This window comes from Doryrhamphus excisus, linkage group LG4, assembly GCF_037039965.1.
Source record: "Doryrhamphus excisus strain RoL-2023G ecotype Guam linkage group LG4, RoL_Dexc_Guam_v1.1, whole genome shotgun sequence".
NCBI lineage: Eukaryota > Metazoa > Chordata > Actinopteri > Syngnathiformes > Syngnathidae > Doryrhamphus > Doryrhamphus excisus.
Window position 1 is genome coordinate 1068155 of NC_136360.1, and position 21722 is coordinate 1089876.

At 38.9% G+C, this 21722-nt stretch overlaps 1 protein-coding gene across 3 annotated transcripts in view; it reads right to left on the reverse strand.

Annotated features, from left to right (window-relative positions):
- nek7 (NIMA-related kinase 7) overlaps positions 1 to 21722 on the reverse strand; it is an 89388-nt gene that overhangs the window by 7138 nt on the left and 60528 nt on the right. For 2 of the 3 annotated variants that reach the window (XR_013627246.1, XM_058072363.2), the window contains exons 8-9: positions 13653 to 13747; positions 2457 to 2570 (exon numbers count right to left, since the gene is read on the reverse strand). Coding sequence is in view for 2 of the 3 variants with exons in the window: in XM_058072363.2 (XP_057928346.1) it covers positions 2457 to 2570; positions 13653 to 13747 (209 nt within the window). In the remaining variant the exon portion in view is untranslated. Of the gene's footprint in view, positions 1 to 1082; positions 1616 to 2456; positions 2571 to 13551; positions 13748 to 21722 lie in introns of those variants that run through there. The other variant, XM_078789954.1, reaches the window with a different exon arrangement.

The window sequence follows — 21722 nt, forward strand, 5'->3', positions numbered from 1 at the left end:
ACTCCTCATCTCCATCAGCCTGTCTCGTGCTCCATCATTCGTTCGCTCTATCGCTTTGTCTCCCTTTCTCCGGGATGGGGGGGTGACATGTGGGGCACGCTTCCAGCTCCGAGCGGTGGGTGTGTTTTTTGTGCGAAGAGGGAGCTACTGTAACAAATACGTGCTTGTGCGACGGCTCGTGCACATAAAAAAAAAAACGCACATGTGCAAAAGGACATGAAACGCCACGCAATTAGCCTTTGTCAACCTAATGAAGTAAACACCAAAGTGTAATGAAAAGCACTCGGCAGGAGTTAGTGCGGCAACTTCAAACTACCCACTGTGGACGCTTGCATGCAGACACGATGGCAGGTAATCACCATAAGCGTCTTGCTTGCCTGCATATCAGTGTGTGTGTGTGTGTGTGTGTGTGTTTTAAGTTTATATCTGAAATTGAAAAAAAAAAAGCATCCATAATTATGGCATTAATGCAACAAACAAACAATACAATCGCATTCAATGCAGGAGGGTTTAAATCAGGGGTCTCAAACATGCGGCCCACAGGACACTAGTTTGAGGCCAATATATATATATATATATATATATATATATATATATATATATATATATTATATAATATGTTTCATGGTTGACAACTGCCTTTTATTCGTCCAATTTCAAGCCAATTTATGTATTTCTTTAAATTAAATTGCTAGTACTTGCTAATTTTTATTTTTTTTTGGGCCCCCCCCATGGCAGGTTATTTTGCCGACACAATTAGACTCAATGAGAAAATGAATGTGAGTCAGCAACATGTAGGGCAGGGGTCTTAAACATGCGGCCCGCGGGCCAAATGTGGCCCGCAGGACACTAGTTTGAGTCCAATATATATATAATATATCATAATATCATATATATATATATATATAATATATCATATCAGGACACTAGTTTGAGGCCCCCCGCCTTGATATGAAAGTTTAATGTTAGTGCGGCCCGCGTAAGTTTGATATGGATGCTGTATGGTATCATGTACCCAGAAAAAATTATTACGTTTGATTAATGTTCATGTTAAAGGTTAAATAACTGTTAATAGTTATCCTCCCTATCCGTGTGGAAGTGGTAAGTTTTTGGCTATTTAAGTTTAAAGGAAATAACTTGAAGGCTACCGTTTAGGTGGCTAGCTCTCTAGTTTGCGAGTTAGCATGTGTCTCAAGACCCTGCAGTTGCGCAATATGTTGTAAATAAAAAGAGTATAAATGTGACTATAGTCGTGTTTTGTCATGTCTACAGGGCTCTAATAATGCTTTGTTCATTTTAATCTGAAAAAAATCATTTGTCTACCCACCAACTATATGTGCTTTCTTAACTTTTTATTATTATTATATTTATTTATTTATTACTGATTGATTGATTTTCTTTATTCTTGATTTGTTTATTTATTTTTCATCTTATTTTGTGCAGAAACATAAAAAGTAAGATATTTGAGAACAGTGGAATGTTTTATCAGAGCTTTTCTTGTAGAAAATCGGAACCAAAGCACCGAAAAAGTTTGTATATTTTTCTGTTTTTAATAAATGCGTTTTTTTTTTGTTTTTTTTTAGAAAACCTGATGCGGCCCAGCCTTGCCCAGACCCTAGCTCCAGTGGCCCCCAGGTAAATTTTGTTTTGAGTTTGAGACCCCTGGTTTAAATAGACGGCAAAGCGCAAACAAGGTATGTTATTTGTGTTAATAAGATGTTTTTTTTAGCCTTCATACAAAGCGAAGCTTGTGGTTTCCTGCTGCTTATAAAAGTCAAGTGAGGCAAAGCGGTCAAGTGAGAGGAGAGAACTTCAATTCACCGGTCAAGAAAAAATGTTTGAGATTAAAAAAATCCATGCCCAAAAGTGCCACTTTATGCTGCATCATTGGCGAAATGTAACACGGTCGGTTTTTAAGAATATACTTGCATGGAGATTTGAGAAAAATTAATCATGTTTTTCCAACAAAATGACACATGCACAGCTAGCACATAAATAAATATGAAACTCTGCACACACACACACACACACACACACACACACACACACGTCACAGGCAATCAGCAGCTACCATGCCATTGTTAACCGCAGCCTGACTGCATTACATGTGCACGAATGAGGCTTTGCTGAATTACGGCAGATAATTTAACATTTAGTTAGGGAAACACGACACTCAAGCTCATTTAGCTTCACCCCCCCACCCCCCCACCCCTCAGTCTGTAGCACAGCCAGATGCTTTTGATATGCAGCATTTCATTTTTCAAACCAAGCCAATGCCGGCCTTTTCATCATAGAGTAATGATATTAAAGAGAAATATACTGTGCTCAAAAACTTGGATGGATTTCAGACAATGTTAAAAAGGTCAATAAAGTTTCAAAATATCATCATTTTGAGTGTTCACTGAAGATTTTAATATGCATTAAAAGTACTAAGAGAGTGATACTACATTACTTACCTCCTCTGAGTAGTGATCCGAGGGAAGAGGAGGGTAGTCGCACTGTTCTATCTTCTTACAAAGAGAATAGAGGTTCATCTTATCTCCATAGAACGGACTCTGTAGGGCCGCCATCTAAAAGACATGAAGACATCAGGATATAAAATTAGGTGATGAGATTTATGAGGAGGTTGAAATAGGTTGCAAAAGTCTAGGATAGCTTAATTAATAGCTTTTATTTATTTAGCTTTTTTTTAATGTATGACATAATTCATGTCATACCGCCATGGTAAGGTACAAGATACAGTGTATACCAGGGGTCTCAAACTCAATTTATCTGGGGGCCACTGGAGCTAGGGTCTGGGCGAGGCTGGGCCGCATCAGGTTTTCCAAAAAAAAAAAACAAAAAAAATGCATTTATTAAAAACAGAAAAATTAATAAACTTTGCTTTGGTTCAGATTTTTTACAAGAAAAGCTCTGATAAAACATTCCACTGTTCTCAAATATCTTTTTTTTTCTACATAAAATAAGAAATAAGAAATAAAATAAATAAACAAATCAAGAATAAAGAAAATCAATCAATCAGTAATAAATAAATATAATAATAATAATAAAACGGCATAAGAAAGCACATATAGTTGGTGGGTAGACAAATGATTTTTTTCAGATTAAAATGAACAAAGCATTATTAGAGCCCTGTAGACATGACAAAACACGACTATAGTCACATTTATACTCTTTTTTATTTACAACATATTGCGCAACTGCAGGGTCTTGAGACACATGCTAACTCGCAAACTAGAGAGCTAGCCACCTAAACGGTAGCCTCCGAGTTATTTCCTTTAAACTTAAATAGCCAAAAACTTACCACTTCCACACGGGTAGGGAGTACAACTATTAACAGTTATTTAACCTTTAACATGAACATTAATCAATCATTCATTTTCTTGAGCCTATTCCAGCTGTCTTGGGGCGAGAGGCGGGGTACACCCTGGACTGGTGGCCAGCCAATCACAGGGCACATATAGACAAACAACCATTCACACTCACATTCATACCTATGGACAATTTGGAGTCGCCAATTAACCTAGCATGTTTTTGGAATGTGGGAGGAGAATCCCTAGACGGGGAGAACAACGGGGAGAACATGTAAACTCCACACAGAGATGGCCGAGGGTGGAATCGAACCCTGGTCCTCCTAGCTGTGAGGCCTGTGTGCTAACCACCCGACCTCTGTGCAGCCCTGGTTCAGTATATTTTTCATCAAAATAGTAGTCATGCCAAAATGTTGTGTTGCTGCTGGATGTTCACAGTATCCGAGTGATACTGTCGTGGGGGTGATGGAGCCTATCCCAGCTGTCTTCGGGCAAGAGAGGCGGGGTACACCCTGGACTGGTGGCCAGCCAATCACAGGGCACATATAGACAAACAACCATTCACACTCACATTCATACCTATGGACAATTTGGAGTCGCTAATTAACCTAGCATGTTTTTGGAATGTGGGAGGAAACCGGAGTACCCGGAGAAAACCCACGCATGCACTGGGGAGAACATGCAAACTCCACACAGAGATGGCCGAGGGTGGAATTGAACCCTGGTCTCCTAGCTGTGAGGTCTGCGCGCTAACCACTTGAACACCGTGCCGCCCTTTCTGACAATCAATAGAAGTCTAATTTTATCAAAGCAAATACGACAGCAAAGCGGTTGTTTTGTTGTTGTAGTGTAGTGGCATTGTATTCATTTCAGCTTTATCGGGAAGAAAATCGTTTGTGAACAATCATCAATAACAAAATAATCGATAACAATCAATTAAAAAGAACCGCCCGTCCGTTTTGTCGCACTGTGAGCTACGGACGACTTTGAAAGAAAAAGGCATCAGAGGTGAGCTGCAGGGATGCCAGACGTTTTCATTTTGCTGGAGCAATGAGAAAACTGCATCCCCTGGAGCCCAGATGCACACAAGCACAGACGGGGCGGGTTGGGGGTTGGGGGGTGGTGGTGGGGGGGGAAGCAGATGTGGATGGTAACAGCATGGGAAGGGGAAGAGGAGACTTTTACTGCTGTGTTGAAATAGGTAAAGAATTTCTCCAGCTTTCCTAATAACAGAAAAATCTGCGATCACTGACTTCTTTACTTTTCTTCGAGTGGGCAGTGGTGAATAAACAGATTTCCCAGCCCTCAATTTTGATACTGCTTGGATAAATGTTAAGATACAGACATCATTTTTTTAATGGATTATCCTGCTAAAAAATACACAATAGCTTTGTTTTCAAAGTGACAACACAGTCTTTCCTGTTATTTATCACCCTTGTGTGTGTGTGTGTGTGTGTGTGTGTGTGTGTGTGTAGTACGGACACAAACCGGCAACTGTCTCTTTTCCAAAACAGGTAATAACTTGCAAAGTACTGAACATTTTGTGTGTACCTTCTCAAAGTCAGTATACACAATAATCATATCCTTTTACGATACATTAAATAGGCACAAACTCTTAACAAATGACCTTTATCAATATCAAACTCCCAATTAAAAAATAAACGTCTAGGGATTCAATCCACAGTCCGGTGTGAGACATTTAAATCCAAATGTCAAAGGATAGCTTCCATTTTCAATTAAACTAAAGTAATCACCGTCTAGTCACTGGAAAAAAAAAAAAAAAAAAAAAGGTAATGGTTTTATTTCATTTGAACATGCATCAGATTACAATTGAATGCATCACATAATCAGTTCACAGTTCCACATGTCCAAAAGGAGTAGGAAGAAGCAAAGCTTATTAAATCCTACCCCTCCATCTGGTACTTTTACAATCACTAACTGTTACATTTGTTCACTTCCTGCTTTCCACAATACAGTTTTAGTTTTTTTTGTTTTTTTTTTAATAATGTACCTCGTACCGAAGTACAAGGTGATATGAGCATCCAATGCCATAATGGGTACCATAGTAAGTGTCAATATAGTGATATATATAGCACATCATGACTGGTTCAAGACTCTTCATCCTTGTATTTGTATTGTTTCTTGATTTTGCTCATAATAAACAACCTTAAGTCCAAACATGAAACCTTGGCAAGCACCGCAAAGCATGCTGGGAGGACGGGAGTGATGTTGGCTACAGTTGCAAGTTGCTACAAGTCCATTTTTTTGTTATCCTACACCTCCACCTGGTACTTTTACAATCAGTAACTGTTGCATTTGTTCACTTCCTGCTTTCCGTAATACAGTTTAAGGTTTTTATTTATTTATTTATTTATTTTTAATAATGCACCTCGTACACCATCCAATGCCATAATGGGTACCATAGTGCGTGTCAATATAGTGATATATATAGCACATCATGACTGGTTCAAGACTCTTCATCCTTGTATTTAGCAAACATCAACTGCTTGTATTGTTTCTTGAATTGGCTCATCGTTGTGCATTGTTTGATTTCCTTACTCAATCCATTCCATAGTTTGATTCCACATACTGAAATGCTATGGCTAGCATAACGTAGTCCTAGCATAGAAGTGTTTCAAATGTACTTCTTCCCTGAGATCATATTTCTCCTCTCTTGTAGAGAAGTATTGGATGACATTTTTAGCTAATTGGTTATTTTTAGCCTTATGTATTATTTTAGCTGTTTGAAGATGAACTATATCAACAAGTTGAAGTATTTGTGATTTTAGAAATAAGGAGTTAGTATGTTCTCTGTAGGCGGCATTATGAATTATCCTTACTGGCCTTTTTTTGCAGTACATTTAGCGAGTGAAGATTGCTTTTATAGTTATTAGCCCATATTTCCACACAATAAGTAAGATATGGTAGAACCAGAGAGCAATAAAGAGTGTGGAGTGATTTCTGATTGAGAACCAATTTTGCTTTGTTACAATATTGAAATATTTCTGGCCAACTTATGTTAGTGTTTCAAATGTACTTCTTCCCTGAGATCATATTTCTCCTCTCTTGTAGAGAAGTATTAAATGATATTTTTAGCGAATTGGTTAATTTTAGCTTTATGTATTATTTTAGCTGTTTGAAGATGAACTACATCAGAAAGTTGAAGTATTTGTGATTTTAGATGGCAAAATGGCAAAATTTGACGGCAAAGCAGACAAGGAAAAAAAATAAAATGTATTTTTCAGGAGTGAACATGCTGACGACTTGCTGTAAAAGTTCAATTTAAAGACTTGGAAAAACATTTTTTTTTTTTTTTACTCCCTCAGTACGGACTGTGTCTGCCTTTTGATTCTGTATAACGAGAGTGCATGTTTGCGAGTGAGGGCTGGTGAATGTTTACCAGAAAATATACTAAGACAAAAAAAGAGATGCATTTGGAAACCAGACACTGGAAGAAAAGAAAAGAAAAAAAAAAAAAGAAGAAGAAATCAGCCACCGACAGACACAAGGGGAGGCAAAGGGTTAAACAAGACCCCAACGTATTTTCATGCATCTTCTGCTTTTGACAGATGAAAAATGTCAACTGTCCTGTTTTTATTTGGGAGTTTTTGCACTATTCATCTGCTTCATTAGTGTCTGCTGCTCCTAGCCTCTGACAGCTGCCGGCACCCTTCTCTCAGCACACACACACACACACACACACACACACACACACACACAAGATGCATGCCACACAAACACATAAACATACTCATTTTTTTCTATGTCATTGCAACGGGTTAGATGATTGACTCACTGTCTGACCTCTGAGGTCCTAGTGTGTGTGTGTGTGTGTGTGTGTGTGTGTGTGTGTGAGAGCACGTGTGGTTCATTGATATTCGAGATTCAATGCATACGCATGCCTGCTGTCTTAGGGATGCGAGTTGGCGGTGGTAAAACACATACACACACACACACACACACACACACACACAAAGAGAAATATTCTCTGCTCTTGTTTTCCAGGACGCCAGGTTTTACTCGCCATTGTTGAGGCAAGTAAAGCCAGTTTTTCAGCTCCCTACAAAAGATCCCCAAATTACATTTTTTTTGAGTTAAATTACCACACTAATTATGTTGTTTTGTCTTTGCCTTCTCCACGTATCCGCACCCTAACCCAGTCATTTTCAACCACTGTGCCGCGGCACACTAGTGTACCTTGAGGAACCGTCAGGTGTGCCGTTAGGAATTATCCAATATCACTTTTTATAATTAATATTTATTAATCATCATTTGCAAATATTATGTCAATAGCCATGAATATATGGACCCAAATATTCCAATTGCATTTGGTTTATTTGCTCAAACGGAAAGAATTGAACAGGGATGGAATATTCCTTTAACCAATCCGATTGAGGTATCTTGTACCCGCTCAAACGGAAAGTTGTCAGGGTGCGTTCTTCTTCTTTGTGGTGTTTTTCTTCTTCTGTTGTTTATTGGCGGTTGGCAAGCAGCTTTCGTGTGCATTAGCGCCATCTGTGGAACAGAATCTAAACCCTTCTATACGCCATTCACAAGTCCAGTTTTATTAAAAAAGAAAATATATATCTATATAAAACATGTCCTGAGTTTAATTATAAAATATTAGCAAGATTGAATTTGATCTTTTCCTGTTTAAATTGATCCCGGGTGCGTTCTTTCAGCGCATGCTCAGATATGACGTAACACGCAGATCCAGACGTTCTTCACTTTTAAAAATGGAGGCCAGCAATCGGCATTGGACTGCTAAGCAAAGTTTGTTTTTGATTTAAAAACTAAATTTCAAGACTGGACAGATGAAAAACTGGCAATACGGAGTTATTCCAACAAGTGAAAGAAAAACTCGGGTAAGTCGGTATCATGTGATGTTGATGTTTACGTTTTACTGGGCATGCCCTATTGACTATTCTGGTTGATTTTCACGGCGCATGTAGACAAGAGATTGGAATATTCCTTTCTAAGGATACCATTGTTTCCTGAAAGGTCATTAGGAAAGAGAAAAAGTGGTGATGTAAAAACATGGCTACTGTGGAGTGTCTGTGGTGTAAAGACTGGCATAGCAATGTAATATTGGTCCGTGTGGCAACACCTACCTTGTTCCTCCCATAGACTTATTGATGCACGTGTGAGGTCGTGGTGACATTTTGGAACATTTTTGGTTAGTGGTGTGCCACAAGATTTTTCCAATGTAAAAACTGCCCTAACCTACCCGTTTATACCTGCACCCCAATAAAAACTGGTAGAATATCCAGTACATGTTATGAAAAATGTATATAAATTCCATTTTTGTGTATACATTCGCTTCCTGTCTTACTCACACACACACAGTCCAAGAGAGACCGCATGCCTTTTTTATGATCACATTGGTCCTTCATGTTGCTTTATGATGACATATTCATCAAGGCAAGAAGTCAGATTTTCTAAAAGGACAGTCATTAAATATACACCTACTCCCAGTGGAGACATGAATCCCTAACTTTGACACATGAATAACAAAGGCTTAAGTTAAGGGGGGTACTGGAGGAGTAGACTAGTTAATTCTAGGTAGCGGATTTCATTCATTCATTTATTTTCTACCGCTTTTTCCTCATGACGGTCGCGGGGGTGCTGGAGCCTATCCCAGCTGTCTTCGAGCGAGAGGCGGGGTACACCCTGGACTGGTGGCCAGCCAATCACAGGGCACATATAGACAAACAACCATTCACACTCACATTCATACCTATGGACAATTTGGTTTCCTCCCACATTCCAAAAACATGCTAGGTTAATTAGCGACTCCAAATTGTCCATAGGTATGAATGTGAGTGTGAATGGTTGTTTGTCTATATGTGCCCTGTGATTGGCTGGCAACCAGTCCAGGGTGTACCCCTGCCTCTCGCCCAAAGACAGCTGGGATCAGCTCTCGCACCCCTCGCGAGATAGTGCCTTAATAGTTTACTATCGTAAATGATGCTAACAAAGCACATTTCCAATGAGGGGCTGAAGTGATCGCAGTGTACAAAATGAATGTATTTCCTCATACATCTTCTGGTGAAAGCCCGTTTGAACTGAGAGTTCGCCTTGTTTGGTATGTTTACAAATCATGACAATACTATAGTACGATTGTACTATACTGTACTATAGTACTTTGTATGACTGCAACAAGAGGTGAAACTATGTTACATTGTGTCGTGAATTGTGCCCTGTGATTGGCTGGCAACCAGTCCAGGGTGTACCCCGCCTCTCGCCCGAAGTCAGCTGGGATAGGCTCCAGCACCCCAGCGACCCTTGTGAAGAAAAAGCGGTACAAAATGAATGAATGAATGAATAAAGGCCCCAGGGTTCAATTCCACCCTCGGCCATCTCTGTGTGGAGTTTGCATGTTCTCCCCGTGCATGCGTGGGTTTTCTCCGGGTACTCCGGTTTCCTCCCACATTCCAAAAACATGCTAGGTTAATTAGCGACTCCAAATTGTCCATAGGTATGAATGTGAGTGTGAATGGTTGTTTGTCTATATGTGCCCTGTGATTGGCTGGTCACCAGTCCAGGTTGTACCCCGCCTCTCGCCCGAAGTCAGCTGGGATAGGCTCCAGCACCCCCCGCGACCCTCGTGAGGAAAAAAGCGGTAGAAAACGAATGAATGAATGAACCTTCTAAATACAGTTTCCAACATTATTAGAGCCCTCTGGACTTGAACTAACACCCCTATAGCCACCTTTAAAACTTATGAAACAGCAATTGCGCGAAAAGTGTACAGCTGGGATGGGCTCCAGCACCCCAGCGACCCTTGTGAGGAAAAAGCGGTACAAAATGAATGAATGAATGAATGAATAAAGGCCCCAGGGTTCAATTCCACCCTCCACCCTTCAATTCTCCCCGTGCATGCGTGGGTTTTCTCCGGGTACTCCGGTTTCCTCCCACATTCCAAAAACATGCTAGGTTAATTAGCGACTCCAAATTGTCCATAGGTATGAATGTGAGTGTGAATGGTTGTTTGTCTATATGTGCCCTGTGATTGGCTGGCCACCAGTCCAGGGTGTACCCCGCCTCTCTTGCCCGAAGACAGCTGGGATAGGCTCCAGCACCCCTGCGACCCTCGTGAGGATAAGCGATAGAAAATGAATGAATGAGTTCTCCTCCTATTTTGTGTGGAAGTGGTAACTTTTTGGCTTTTTATTTTGTCTTTCCCCATTCTCGGCCATCTCTGTGTGGAGTTTGCATGTTCTCCCCGTGCATGCGTGGGTTTTCTCCGGGTACTCCGGTTTCCTCCCACATTCCAAAAACATGCTAGGTTAATTAGCGACTCCAAATTGTCCATAGGTATGAATGTGAGTGTGAATGGTTGTTTGTCTATATGTGCCCTGTGATTGGCTGGCCACCAGTCCAGGGTGTACCCCGCCTCTCTTGCCCGAAGACGGCTGGGATAGGCTCCAGCACCCCCGCAACACTCATGAGGAAAAAGCAGTAGAAAATGAAAGAATGAATGAAAATGCTGTGGTGATAGGAACAAGCCCTGGACCCCCGTTGTAGCGATGCTGATGTTAAAGGTGGCTTTTTTAAATACGTTTCTCAAGAGTGTGAGAGATACTTTCTAATGTCCAAATTGAGTACTTTTTTGTAGGAAAGAAAGAGAATATTATGAGACGGGAGTTTTATCGGCTGGTGTTGAACAAACTCAGCCTCCGCACCTTTCCCAGTCGCCCCCTGGGAGACAACCCCGACGACTGCCGTTACCACAGAGGAGGGGGGGGTTGGCTGAGGGGCACATGGCAGGGTCAAAGGATGTAATAAGGTTGGACACAAGGAGAAAGGGATCAAACAGAATGGAAGATGAAGATAGACGCAGATACAATGACCAGGTATTGACAGACCCTTCGGACCATACCTAACCCAAAGGCATAAGAACGAGAAGAAGCAAAAAAAACATGTCAGCATGCACACAAAGCCAACCCAATCCGCAGCGTCTACCATGTTCAGAGTGAAATCAATGAGTACCAAAGGGATGGAGCTTGGATGTCTCTGTGAATTCCTTATGCCTGAAGGTTAAGTGAGGAAAAGGGAGGCACACACAGGGAATACAGTAGAAGGGAGGAGAATAGAGCAGATAGGAAAAGAGGAGAGCAAGTTTCCACGTACTGTATAGTGGATGCACGACGGGCCCAAGCAGTGTGGACAGCAGGGGTCTGTTCTTCAAATAGCATAATAATATGCATGGGTGCGGTGTGCACAGCTTGGATAAGAATAAGTGCTAAAAATGTGGATCTCCACAGGCTTGGAAGGCCTACCTTGACATGTCTGGAGGTCTACCTCTTTTCATGTCCGTTATTATTCCATCCATTCGTTGCACCATCCACTTTCCATCCTAACTTTTTAGTTCTCGTTCATTTGTTTAATTTTCTCTTAGAACAAACCATTAACTCGGTAGGGGGGGTAAACAAAACAGAGCAACAGCAATAAGGGAGTGGCTCAACTTTTTTAAATTACTACTTCTTCTACTACACCAGAGGGGTCTCAAAGTCAATTTACCTGGGGGCCACCGGAGATAGGTTCTGGGTGAAGCCGGGCCGCATCAGGTTTTCAAAAAAAAAAAAATTTTTTAAAAACTGGAAAAAAAAAAAATCAATAAAAAAAACTATCTTCAATGCTACCCTACAATTTTTCAGTACTTTGGTTCAGGTTTTCCACACCAAAATATCTGATAAAACATTCCACTGTTCTCAAATATCTTCATTTGTGTTTTTCTATACACGAAATAAGATTAAAAAATAAATAAAGAAATTAAGAATAAAAACAAAATAATAATAATAATAATAATAAAACAGCAAATAAGAAAAACATAAGAAACCACATACACTTGGTAGAGAAATTATTTTTTTCATATTCAAATGTACAGTATTAACAGTTATTTAACCTTTAACATGAACATTAATGAAACTTAATAATTTTTAACCAATTAGCAAGTTAGCATCGTACTCCGTTCCATCTGGGAGCAGCGTGGTAACTTTAACAACATGTTTGATGAGATGCTTTATCTTGACGTGTATTTTACCTTTTATTCCAAATCATTTCCTGCATTTATTTGTACGCAGCGTCATATAAGCCTTTAGCTTCATTGCTAATCCAAAGCTAAAACAGAGCGGGGTAACAGGGTAGGGTAACAGTATGGGCGGGTTCAAAATCATGTTAATTGTGTCCGGTGTGCACACAGCTGTCATTTCAACATTAAACTTTTGGTATCAAGGTGGGGGCCTCAAACTCGCGGCCCACGGGCCAAATGTGGCCCGCAGGACACAAGTCTGAGGCCCCCGCCTTGATATGAAAGTTTAATGTTAGCGCGTCCCCCCCGCGCAAGTTTGATATGGATGCTGTATGGTATCATGTACCCAGAAAAAAATTATTACGTTTGATTCATGTTCATGTTAAAGGTTAAATAACTGTTAATAGTTATCCTCCCTATCCGTGTGGAAGTGGTAAGTTTTTGGCTTTTTTAAGTTTAAAGGAAAAAACTTGAAGGCTACCGTTTAGGTCAGGGGTCTCAAACATGCGGCCCGCGGGCCAAATGTGGCCCGCAGGACACTAGTTTGAGGCCCCCGCCTTGATATGAAAGTTTAATGTTAGTGCGGCACCGTGCAAGTTTGATATGGATGCTGTATGGTATCATGTACCCAGAAAATATTATTACGTTTGATTCATGTTCATGTTAAAGGTTAAATAACTGTTAATAGTTATCCTCCCTATCCGTGTGGAAGTGGTAAGTTTTTGGCTATTTAAGTTGAAAGGAAATAACTTGAAGGCTACCGTTTAGGTGGCTAGCTCTCTAGTTTGCGAGTTAGCATGTGTCTCAAGACTTTGCAGTTGCGCAATATGTTGTAAATAAAAAGAGTATAAATGTGACTATAGTCGTGTTTTGTCATGTCTACAGGGCTCTAATAATGCTTTGTTCATTTTAATCTGAAAAAAATCATTTGTCTACCCACCAACTATATGTGCTTTCTTAAGTTTTTATTATTATATTTATCACTGATTGATTTTCTTTATTCTTGATTTGTTTATTTTTCATCTTATTTTGTGCAGAAAAATAAAAATGAAGATATTTGAGAACAGTGGAATGTTTTATCAGAGCTTTTCTTGTAGAAAATTGGAACCAAAGCACTGAAAAAGTTTGTATATTTTTCTGTTTTTAATAAATGCGTTTTTTTTTGTTTTTTTTGGAAAACCTGATGCGGCCCAGTCTCGCCCAGACCCTAGCTCCAGTGGCCCCCAGGTAAATTGAGTTTGAGACCCCTGGTCTAGCAAGAACAGGCTCCGGGGGCCATATTGTGTGCACACGTTGCCATAGTTTACCTCATAGAGAAGGCATCCTAGTGACCAGATGTCTGACTTGAAGTTGTATCCATTTTCATGTATCCTCTCCGGTGACATGTAGTATGGAGTACCCACTAAATGAAGAAAGAAAGAACAGGAGGAACAGTGATTATTATTATTAGCATTCGGCATTGCTTCACCCGGTTTATAAACCTTGTGATGTACGGTCACACAGTACAGGAAACAGACTAGGAATTAAGATGTCTCTTCAACTGTGACAACTTCAGAGGTCGGAATACTCAAGGTATTTTTGTAAGAGTACATACAAGTAAGGCAAACTACAGGGAGCCATTAAAGTATATTGCCTCTATTAATATTAGTCAGCTCAAGTAAGATGATATTTAATGATCGCGTATAACCACGCACATCCACAAAGCGCGCACAATTGTTAAAAAGCATGACAAAGTTGCTTATGTATGCGCGGCAGACACGCAATATACATAAATCAGTTTTGATTAGCCGAGCTTGGTAATGATCTGAAGCAGCAGCCGGTGAAGACGCCCCGGGAGCATTGATGGAGCCTCAAAAGCAGGCCCGTTTTCTGGTTCTGGTTTTTTTTTTTTTTTGAAACCCAAGAATCCCAATCTAGCATGGCGACTGGTGGCGGCGATCCAGAGAATCAACCTTCACCCAGCTGGACTCAAAACTGGAACCGCAGCTTTACATCATGTCTGTGAGACACTGCAAGGTCACTTTATAGATTTGCTACATTCTTAGCGGAGTTTTTTTTTTGGAGGGCTGCTTTTTGCATCTTGCTGGGATTTCCCATGTAAAAGTCTACAGAGCACATCCAGCAGCGGTTTAACATTAATCACATATGGTCGGACATTTTACTAACCTGTACTCAGTCATTCCACATCCTGTCAAAGCACATTTATATGGAAGCTCGGTGCTGCAAAGAAACTATATGACGTGGATTGACTCAACATGTTCTTCGCTAGCATTGTTAAGTTGAATTCCCCTTTTGCACTGTTGAATCAAACAAGCATTCAACTGAAGTAGCTTGTTCGTCGTCTCCTCAAAAAGTGAAAACGTCAGCCTCTAAAAGCCAAAATTTTGGCAAAAATGAGGAATCAGTGTCATTTTCTGGCAGGCGTTCACATTGGCTCCTAAACGCCACAAAAAGAGAAATTGAAAGGGACAAAATGTCACCTTGACGACCATGATGGCTTCAAACATTACTGGCACTCATAACAAGAACATCCCACCCTGCTTTTTCCTTCAATGCGACAATGGAGCTTCAGCTTGTGCAGGGGCGTCAACTGGCAAATTGGGTACATGGGGGCTGCCATCCCTCATGACTGAAGGCCCTTGTCTGTGTGGTAATGAGTGTTTTCAAAATAGGAGAACACCGTAGTTCACGATGCTAGCCTAGTAAAGGACTTCCGCTAGAGCAGGGGTCTCAAACATGCGGCCCGCGGGACACTAGTTTGACGCCCCCCGCCTTGATATGAAAGTTTAATGTTAGTGCGGCCCGCGCAAGTTTGATATGGATGCTGTATGGTATCATGTACCCAGAAAAAATTATTAAGTTTGATTCATGTTCATGTTAAAGGTTAAATAACTGTTAATAGTTATCCTCCCTATCCGTGTGGAAGTGGTAAGTTTTTGGCTGTTTAAGTTTAAAGGAAATAACTTGAAGGCTACCGTTTAGGTCAAGGGTCTCAAACACACGGCCCGCGGGCCAAATGTGGCCCACAGGACACTAGTTTGAGGCCCCCCGCCTTGATATGAAAGTTTAATGTTAGTGCGGCCCGCGCAAGTTTGATATGGATGCTGTATGGTATCAAGTTGCTACACAATCAGGAATTTACAGTGATTGTACTTGTTTGTATATAGAAATTGCGTTCACTTGCAAACAGATTGAATACAAATCGTTTTGTGTGATAATTGCAAAAATTGACATCCACTCTATGAAGCCATCCAATGAAATGACTACAAGCCTCCCCATTAGATCAGTGGTATATGGGGGCTTGAAATGAAAGATGACACATTTCATTTCAGTGAAGGTATAATTGGGCTGAGAAAACACCCTTTTTTTTTTTTCTTATTTTACAATGAGCGATTTTGAATAATGAAGTGTTACCTGTCATTTAAAAAAAGAATAATCATCTTCTGCAGAGGCAGAGAGGAAGCCAGAGTGAAGAGTGCGGAATAAACAGGGGGCCATAATTGGTCATCAGTCTGGATTTCTGGTGTGTGTGTGTGTGTGTGTGTGTGTGTGTGTGTGTGTGTGGTCTTAGGGTGCGGTCTGAACAAGCTCCCCTAACATTCATTATCAGCTGATTAAAAAGAATCAGCCTCTCTTATGCTAATAGTTGCATAAAAAAGGCAGCAGCGCAGGGTTGAGGCTCCTTCAGCATGCTTAATTAAAGCCACATTACTTATTCATTTAAAATCAGGGGTCTCAAACATGCGGCCCGCGGGCCAAATGTGGCCCGCAGGACACTAGTTTGAGGCCCCCGCCTTGATTTGAAAGTTTAATGTTTGATATGGATGCTGTATGGTATCATGTACCCAGTTAAAAATTGTTACGTTTGATTCATGTTCATGTTAAAGGTTAAATAACTGTTAATAGTTATCCTCCCTATCCGTGTGGAAGTGGTAAGTTTTTGGCTATTTAAGTTGAAAGGAAATAACTTGAAGGCTACCGTTTAGGTGGCTAGCTCTCTAGTTTGCGAGTTAGCATGTGTCTCAAGACCCTGCAGTTGCGCAATATGTTGTAAATAAAAAGAGTATAAATGTGACTATAGTCGTTTTGTCATGTCTACAGGGCTCTAATAATGCTTTGTTCATTTTAATCTGAAAAAAAAAATTTGTCTACCCGCCAACTATATGTGGTTTTTATTATTTGCTGTTTTATTATTATTATTATATTTATTTATTACTGATTGATTTTCTTTATTCTTTGTTTATTTGTTTATTTATTTTTCATCTTATTTTGTGTAGAAAAATAAATAAAAAAAAAGATATTTGAGAACAGTGGAATCTGAGCTTTTCTTGTAGAAAATCGAAACCAAAGCAAAGTTTATTAACATTTTTCTGTTTTTAATAAATGCATTTATTTTTGGAAAACCTGATGCGGCCCAGCCTTGCCCAGACCCTAGCTCCAGTGGCCCCCCAAGTAAATTGAGTTTGAGACCCCTGATCTAAATAAACTGAAAGTCATCTTTAGATTGATTTCCATTTTTTTTACCAATACTAATATAAGTGGTATTGTGTAGTAGTTGAAATAAGAACACGTAGTATAAAGAAGTCTGTTATGTGATATTTCTGACTTTTCATGGACTATACAGACTAAGTTTAATAAAGTAGGTTTTTTTTAAGGAAGAACTGTGCAGAAGGAGCTTATATGAAGTGAAGGCAATACACAAACAACATTTGCACACCATGCTGTTTTCCCCATACTTTCATATACTTTCTCCAAGTAGACATGTTTTTATCAAAGCCGGTGTGTTTTGTTGTAAAGTGGCTTCCCAGTTTGTAAACTTAGACAACCGCGACTCAGTGTAAACATAACGTTTCAGTGGTGACGGATACCTTTCAAACGTTTCCTGAACACTCTTGCAGCAGCGGTTTCATAAAGACATAAAAGAAAAATGCTACCCCTGAACATAGATCATATTATTTACTCCAGTGCGAGACTTATATTTAAAGATTGTCTATATACCAGGAGCAATGTCTCGGCTGATGACGTCAATATTTCAGAGTTGTGATTGTTTTATTTAGTTTTATTGAGTGTAAACACAATAGACATGTGGAATAAGGAGCTCCTGGAACAAATTTGGGGGATATTTGGGGAAAAAAACTTTACTAATTCAATATTTTAATATAGCATAATGTACATGATCAGGCCTCAAAACCTGCAGCAAAGTGAACTTTAGATATATGATCCTGGGCAAACAACGGCAATTAAAAAGAGAGGGGGAGCTGGAGTGTTATTAGAGTTAATAACAACAACAACAAATATTATTATTATTATTATTATTATTATTAATTGTTGGAGTAATAATACTAATAATTATTATTATTATTACTTTTATTATTATTATTATCAACAACAATTATTTTTAGTTCTTATTATTATTAATAATAATACATTAATAAAATAAAAATAATAAATAAAGTAATCATTATTATAATTATTAATAATTATAATATGGGCCTACATGTATAATACAAGTATAATAATTCATATTTTCTGATAATACTTAAAAATAATAATTATTATTTTTTTCAGTTCTTATTATTATTAATAGTAATACATTAATAAAATAATAGTAGTAAATAAAGTAATCATTATTATAATTATTAATTATAATATGGGCCTACATGTATAATACAGGTATAATAATTCATATTTTCTGATAATACTTACAAATAATAATAATTATTATTATTTTTGTTCTTATTATTAATAATAATACATTGATAAAATAATAGTAAATAAAGTAATCATTATTATAATTATTCATAATTATAATATAGGCCTACATGTATAATACAAGTATAATAATTCATATTTTCTGATAATTTAAAAAATAATAATTATTATTATTATTATTATTATTTTTTGGTTCTTATTATTATTAATAGTAATACATTCATAAAATAATAGTAGTAAATAAAGTAATCATTATTATAATTATTAATAATTATAATATGGGCCTACATGTATAAGACAGGTATAATAATTCATATTTTCTGATAATACTTACTAATAATAATTATTATTACTTTTTTGTTAATATTATTAATAATAATACATTAATAAAATAATAGTAAATAAAGTAATCATTATTATAATTATTAATAATTATAATATGGGCCTACATGTATAATACAAGTATAATAATTCATATTTTCTGATAATAATTTAAAAAATAATAATAATTATTATTATTTTTTGGTTATTATTATTAATAGTAATACATTAATAAAATAATAGTAGTAAATAAAGTAATCATTATTATAATTATTAATAATTATAATATGGGCCTACATGTATAATACAAGTATAATAATTCATATTTTCTGATAATAATTAAAAAAATAATAATAACAATAACATTATATGTATTATATGTTATTAGAGCTGAATCTCATCTATGTCACAAATAGCAAATGTTGATCTGAAATCAGAATAATGTCAACGTCAAAGTATGCAGAAGGGTTTGGAAGGGGAGTATAATATATTAAGAGTGTCAAAAACGCACACTTCTGTCTCAATTACTCAATACATATTAACATAAATATGAATATAACCTTCATGATATTATTACGCAATTTGACTGATAAATGAATGGATACTTTGTATGAGTGCATTATTGACACACACGATTCACATGCTATCGCGGGCCATATAAAATGAAGTGGATGGGTGCCATATCTGGCCCCTGAGCCTTGAGTTTGACACCTGCCGTCGAGTGTAGAAGGGTCAGAGTTTGTTCTCCTTTCGCTGTTTTTCCCTCCTCCTCCTCCTCCTCCTCCTCGTCCTCCTCCCCCAGTTTCCATCGTTAACGCCTGCCTCATTACAGGTGTTAATTACAGATATATTATACTACTTATTGCTGGCAATCGGCGAGTGTCTTGTTCTTTAAATGACTGCATCGGCTTTCTAAATGTATCATGTACTGTACAATACAGGTTGATCACATGTGTGTGGAGATGATATTTTTGCACCAGCATGATGCAAGAATATGCAAGTGTACATGGTGAAAAATTAAAACTATACTGTATGTATTATGTGCAGGTGGGTGGGTGGCCTGAGTACAGTCCACACCGAGACACCCACTGTGCATGTGTAAATGTATACAATGCTTTTCCTTCTTTATTTGCACTGTCACTATACGTTGCTGTGGTATGAACAGAGCGTGATGGTATGAATTTGCATATGTAACTTTTATTCATTCATTCATTTTCTACCGCTATTTTCCTCACGAGGGACGCGGGGAGGGGTGGCGCACAAACACAATCTTAAGTCAATTTAACACTAAAGAACACTAAATTCATCATACAGCAACTTAACGCTGAAACGGTAGCTAAGAATATACAATACAAGTACCACTTCAAATTCATTCATTTTGTACCGCTTTTTCCTCACGAGGGTCGCGGGGGGGTGCTGGAGCCTATCCCAGCTGTCTCCGGACGAGAGGCAGGGTACACCCTGGACTGGTCGCCAGCCAATCACAGGACACATATAGACAAACAACCATTCACACTCACATTCATACCTATGGACAATTTGGAGTGGCTAATTAACCTAGCATGTTTTTGGAATGTGGGAGGAAACCGGAGTACCCGGAGAAAACCCACGCATGCACGGGGAGAACATGCAAACTCCACACGGAGATGGCCGAGGGTGGGGAAGGACAAAATAAGAAGCCAAAAAGTTACCACTTCCACACAAAATAGGAGGAGAACTCATTCATTCATTTTCTACCGTTTATCCTCACGAGGGTCACAGGGGTGCTGGAGCCTATCCCAGTTGTTTTCGGGCGAGAGGCGGGGTACACCCTGGACTGGTGGCCAGCCAATCACAGGGCACATATAGACAAACAACCATTCACACTCACATTCATACCTATAGACAATTTGGAGTCGCTAATTAACCTAGCATGTTTTTGGAATGTGGGAGGAAACCGCATGCACGGGGAGAACATGCAAACTCCACACAGAGATGGCCGAGAGTGGAATTGAACCCTGGTCTCCTAGCTGTGAGGTCTGCGCGCTAACCACTGCCGCCCATATTTAACTTAACAGTCCAAATATATACTATTGGATGTGCTTCTGGTATATACATCAGGTAAAGAATAATAAAAGAAAAATGTAGTTTATGTGGCAAAACGTGAAACATATATATCAGAGGTAGGGAACCTATGGCTCGGGAGCCAGGTAGGGCTTTTTTGATGACCGTATCTGGCTCTCAAGCATTTCTTACCACAATAAAAATGTATTTTTGCTAACATTTTAAAGTAAACCATCACAGAAATGACTGTTAAAAATAATATTCAAAATCAACAACTTTCTTATGCATTTTAATTCGTCCATCTATATTCTGCTGCAATACGGCCAACCATATCTATCTTTCCTGATGATATTTTCCAGGTCAAACACCAAAACTTGATTATTACTGGGTAATGCTGTAGTCTACCTCGGTCATTGAGATGTCAACATGTAAATATAAACTTTCCTCCTTTAGTCAAATAGCTAAAGCTGCAGAACCAAGCCTTCTGACGAAGATGGCCAAAAGAATGAAATACGTCTACGGAGTACGGTGCAAAACTATGCAGCAGCAGAAGTTGTATTAATGGCAACAAGTATTTGATTTATTATTGGACACTGTGCTGCTCACAAAAGTGTGCTGGCCACACCCCATTGGCGTGGGGTAGTGTGCCTGGTCTACGTAATTAGAGCCCATTATCTAAAACTGTTGGTCTTACATAAAAATGCACACATTTTATTGTATTCAATGTTTAAAAAAAATGTATATGGCTCTCACAGATACACATTTTAAAATATCTGGCCTTCATGGCTCTCTTCGCCAAAAAAGGTTCCCGACCCCTGATATATAGGATTAGAGTGAAGGTGACCCCTCCCCCCACCCAACCACGGGATGGGGATGCCTGTCCCCAGTCAGCCTAAAGAGGGTGCTGTGGCCTTAACGTTTAATGAGCAATCACAGACATTTTCACAGCCGTGGTGATATTCACACTTTGTCAGACGCTGGGCTGCTGCTGGTGGTGGTGGTGGTGGTGGTGGTGGTGGTGCAGAAGGGCCGAGAATAGCGCATGCTGTGTGTGGTAATAACAGTTTGACATGGGGATGTGAGACAGTGTGAATGACAGTGGAATATACATGACATATCCCAATTTATCCCATATCCCAGTGTGCCACAAGGAAGTTGGGGCGGCGTTTTCCTGTGACTGCGGGCCAAGTGTCTATTCCTGCAATGTCTTATTGTTAGTCTTATTATTTGTTAATAAGGCTTGCTATATGAGAGAAGACAACTTTAACATAATAAACACAAAATAAAGAAATGAACATTAT